Below are 5,266 nucleotides of genomic sequence, written 5' to 3' on the forward strand. Positions count from 1 at the left end.
AGTCCAGGGATATGCAAGACACCATCAAATCTTCTAATTCTACCATCAGAAAATTTCACATGAATACTTCCACGACCAACAATATCAAGTACAGAATTATCACCCAAATACACCTTACCGCCATCAAAATTTTCATACTTACTAAACCAGTTCCTATTAGGAGTCATGTGGAAAGATGCACCTGAATCTATTAACCATGCATTTTCACCTGCATGAGTGGCCAAGGCTGCAATGAAAGCATCTCCATCTTCCTTCTCAAACTTAGAATAAGAATCTTGTTTCTTCTTCTTCTTCTTTTTCTTCTCCTCTTTACAGTCCTGTCGGAAGTGTCCAGGTTTGCCGCAATTCCAGTACATTGCCTTGGACTTACTAGGGGATTTCGATCTCTCCTTATTTTTGGACTTAGAATGGCCATGCTGCTTTTCGTTCTTGCCTCTTTCTTTTGGTCTTCCACGAACACTCAAAGCCTCTTTGGCATTCAAAGAGACCTTCCTTCTCATCTCCTCAAAAAGTAGAGAACCAACAACGTCCTCCATCTTCAAGACAACTAAAGTGCTCCCTATAGCCATCACAAGACTATCCCATGAGTCTGGCAACGAACATAACAAGATTTGACACCTTTCTTCTTCATCCATTGGCACCCCTACTGAGGTCAACTGAGTCACCAACATATTAAACCTTTCCAGATGCTCAGAAATTTGTCCACCTTCTTCCATTCTCAAGGAATACAACTTCTTCCTCAAGAAAATCTTATTCACAAGTGATTTCACTTGATAGATCTCACTAAGCTTTTTCCAAAGCTTCTTCCTGGTAGGTTCTTCATGGACATTAATCAGAATCGAGTCTGCAAGACACAATCTAATGAGACCTATAGCTTTTCTATCATTCACATCATATTGTGCAGCTAATGTTGGATCTGTGGGCCTCAGCTTGTTCTCATCAATCGCATCCCATAGATCCTGATCAATTAACAAATCTTCCGTCTTCAGCTTCCACATCTCAAAGTTTGTTCCAAAAAACTTTTCAACATCAATTCTCCCTGACATGCTTGCCATCTTTTAATCCTGCAACATAGAAATGAAATGCTCTGCACAAGCTCCCACTCAAACCTTGATTAGCTCAAAAAACCTTGTACCCAACAAATAGAACCAAAACTGGCCAGGCTCTGATACCACTTGTAAGGAAGCAAAAGTGCATGGAATCGCTTCCTAAGCTAATCTTTAAGAGGACGATTATGCAAATCAAATTAACTATTGCAAAGATCTCAAGAAATGCATAATAACATAATCAAAATAACAAAGAACACACAACACAATGATTACCATGGGGAAACCCTTCCGGGAGAAAAACTCCACCCTCCAAAACTTGCATAATGTATTATCAAACCAAGATGATTACAATACACTTGCAATGCAAGTTCTTACAGGAGCGCATCACCACAACTCGAAGTTCGAGAGACTCCTTCTAGCACCAGTCTTGCAAACTAAACTCAATTACACAAACACCTCCCCAAGCCCTCTTTTTATAGTGATTTTACAACCTGGAAACCACTTATGGTTTTACAAAACCATGGGCAAAACTACCATGCCACATGTTTCCCATTTTTGACATTTACATTTACAATATGAAAAAACAACCAGGTTAAAATAGTAATCCCGTCCACAATTTTGTCTCTTAGTCTAGACCCCCATAAAAGTCACAAAATGAGTCATCAAGGCTCTAAAAATGACTTACCTATATTCTACTATGGACAAGACTCATTTTAACAACTCACTAACCATTTTCCAATGCATAAACAAGTGGAAAACTTCCACAAACAAATTCTGGAATTTTCCTAGAAAGGATTGCAAGGTTGAGACACATGTTTCTCAACAAGTATATGTTCATTAAGCTCCTACTAATGCATGGATACAAAACAGTGAGCATCCAATTTATGGAAGAGTAGAATCTACCCCTACCATTGTTGCAATATGTTTTTTTGCCAAGGGATGCTAGTTATTTTAGTTGATGAAACCCCAACATTATCATTCGTAATTCTCTCCACACATCTTGTCCCTTTAGAGCACATCTAGAAAATATAGATAATTACATTATATAGAAAGATAATCTACAATAAATAATTACATTCTATGGAGTGATAGTCTTGTATAGTTTATTACATAGAATTATGTAACATACCATCTTAAATAGTACCTCGTTATTTCTTTGTAGTTCATCGTTCTGAGTCATTCCAACAATATATGAATTGAGAGTCTGATTATATATAAAAATATCATTGCTCAAAGAAATTCAAAAGGAAAACCTAGATCACAATGTGTATTCAATAATTATACATGAAACCTCTAATTAAAAATTGATTAAATATTGATCATACCCTCCTTTGAAGCTCCTCCACAAGTTGGTTCTGCCATAGTATATAACAACAATTGAATAAATTGCAAAACAAAATTCTAAATGCCTGAATTGACATGGGTTATCATTTTGTAAGAGCATTTGTTTTTTAATGTTTCCTTAATTCTTATTTTTACCACCAAATTCAAATCCTTCCTACATTAATATACCCTTAAAGCTGCCAAGACCATGGTAGCCATTTGAAAACTCCAAAAATCTTTTTGTTTCAAACAGACTCAAAATGAAACTACTTTAAAATTAAATTTCTTTTTACCTTTCTCACTCTTATTTTATTCATTCCTAATTGAACCTGGTGCTCCAATTTCTCCAAGTCAGTGAAAGACAAAGATGACAGTTCCTGCCCCATTAAAGTCCTAAAAGGAAAACTACAATGAAATTATTTGCCTTTGGATAGTTAAATCAACTAAGATATAAAGAAGCCAATGTAAACTTACCTAACCATTTTATCCTTGGACTGTATCATTCGCTTCAATCCTTCGACCTCTTCTGATTTGCATGGCGACTGCATAATGGTAACAAAATTAAGCGTGATCCCCCATCTAATTATAATATAAACTGGCTAAGATTTGTTTCCCATGGTTTAGTAGAGAGACAGAAAATTATTTGTCAGACCAATTATATAAGAGACATAAAATTATTTGTTGAACCAATTCGCAATCAATTTTATAAAGTGGGTATTACAAAAACTGTCAACCTAAATTAATTACACCACAAGGCATGGTCGGCACCGAACAAAATGCTTCCAGAGGCATGTGCGGCCATCCTTCCAACTGCAAACTATTCACATTAATAATACACCAAAAACTACTTCTGGAGATTTCTGTACATTTGTTACAGTTGTTGTTATAAATAGACTTGCTGGGCCCGGAGTTTTCAGCGCTCATTTTCTGAATATTCTGTTGTGTTATTTTCTCTGTGTGTTTTTCATGGTATCTATGAGCCTGGTTTAGAGGTCATAAGCGAAAGGAAAAATAGCTACACATTACAACACTCTCCAAAATATCAACATATGAAAATGTTTAACTTGGTGTTAAGCCAGCTCAAGTAAAAATTGGCGATTCCTCTAAAAACAATAATAGAAAGATTTGTTTTCCTGTTGATTAATAAAATCAACCATAAAACAATTCTTCCAATTGAAGGTCACCAAATTACTAACATATAGAATTAAACAAAGGTAGTTCCTTTAATAATAAATTATATAATACTAAAAATTATCTGACCGACTCCTTTGCCTATGTAAGGTGATTTCTAATACTAATCTACAATATCATCTAAAATTCCAAATGTTTTTCACTATTGTGCTGGGTCTTATCGTGATGTAGAGGTTTGCAGAGGGGAAATATTACACAAATCAGTATTACAAGTTCCTATGCAAAGAAAAAACAACTTGGTATTTAGATTTGGTGTATATGATATTAGCAAAATAAATCATGTAATTTAAATTTATGTGGAAAAGAAATTGTTTTGGAGGTTTATGGTATGGGGTGCAAAGAACTAATTGTTTTTGTTATTTTGAGGGATCTCATATCATTTCGAATTCAAATGTTGTTGGATTAATCGTAAATGTCTTATTTTGGGATTCGTAACATAGTTTAACTATAATCTCTTATGTTTTCTATAAATCTAGTGGTTATATCAGGTATTAACAGATCGATCTTTTGGTGCAACAACAACCACCACTCAAACAAATGTTAGTATCTATTTGAGCTTGTATTCATTGGTTCTATTCCCTTTCCCATGACATATAACAAAAATTCAAAATTTAGTATTTATATGAGCTCCTATTCATTAGAACTATTTATCAAGTTGAAAATATTTTTTAAAGAGTCTTCCAAGATAGCTTCTTTTATGATTGTTTTTCCTAAGATTTCCTTTTATGATTAAGAATTATAATTAGTTCCTTGCATAAACACTTAATGATGTTTATTGTATTGCATTGTTAACATAGAAGTGTCAAACTCCTCCCCCAATGAAACCTCATGTTCAACCCTTGGCCCCTTTCACACTCACATGCACCCACTTATTTAGGGTCTCCTCTCACCTCCAATTTGGAAAAATCTTCTTTCAAATAGGTTGAAGTTGAATTGAAGAGTCCGTGGATTGACCTAGAAAAACAGAAGAGCCTATTGGTTGATTTGAAGAAAAGGTTCACCACTCTAGTGGATTTTATTTTAAGGTTATGCATTCTGCAATAGCCACTCTCCAGCTTCTTTAGCAGGAGAAGATGGGAGGTAAGGCGAATGAAGATGATGACTATTCCAAGAGACTCTATATGTTCCTATTAGAGAACTAGTTAGATGTATTGCTAGGAAAGCTACCCCTCTGAGGAGAAGAACGAATGATGGCTAGGAGCATTCTGTGTTAATTTTAAAACTATTTTTATGATGATTTTTATGAAGTTTAAAATCTAGTCCTGTGTGGCCAATAAGAGAACTTTTTATATATGGACTTTAATACTACTAACCTAATTAGTTTTCTTGCTAGTAACTAGTATGATACTATCGACTATAATGGTTTTGATAGTAGTTAGGCTAACTCTCCTAGGTACTTTTAAAAAAAATGTTAATTGGTCGTTGATGTCCTATTTATGATCCTAGTTAATGAGTTGTCACTTAGTTGATAGTTTTATTTTCACTATGGTTGTCTCTACTAGGCCTATTACCCATTTTTTATAGATATTAATATCAAAACATAGAAGTGTCAATCTCCTAGCAAGAGTGTTTAAAAATAATTTGATTTTTTTAGAAAGAAACTTTTAGGATGTGCATTTTCTTTTAATTATCTTATTTGTGACAATGATTTCCTTTTAGTTTTATGCAATTTTTGAGGTCTATTGTGCCTATCAAATAAGTAA

General features: G+C 34.2%; 1 protein-coding gene across 1 annotated transcript; it reads right to left on the reverse strand.

Moving 5' to 3' along the window:
- Positions 1 to 1,954: 1,954 nt before the first annotated feature.
- Positions 1,955 to 3,296, reverse strand: LOC149575108 (floral homeotic protein AGAMOUS-like). Its single transcript, XM_089815999.1, has 6 exons — positions 3,141 to 3,296; positions 2,847 to 2,914; positions 2,666 to 2,765; positions 2,375 to 2,404; positions 2,179 to 2,220; positions 1,955 to 2,068 (listed from the first exon to the last, which is right to left on the reverse strand). Exons 1-6 carry the CDS (start codon positions 3,294 to 3,296, stop codon positions 1,955 to 1,957), a joined length of 510 nt encoding a protein of 169 aa, XP_089672125.1.
- Between the last annotated feature and the right edge of the window lie 1,970 nt (positions 3,297 to 5,266).

The sequence above is a fragment of the Cupressus sempervirens genome, chromosome 2 (assembly GCF_028749045.1).
Source record: "Cupressus sempervirens isolate cs-2001-9-10 chromosome 2, ASM2874904v1, whole genome shotgun sequence".
NCBI lineage: Eukaryota > Viridiplantae > Streptophyta > Pinopsida > Cupressales > Cupressaceae > Cupressus > Cupressus sempervirens.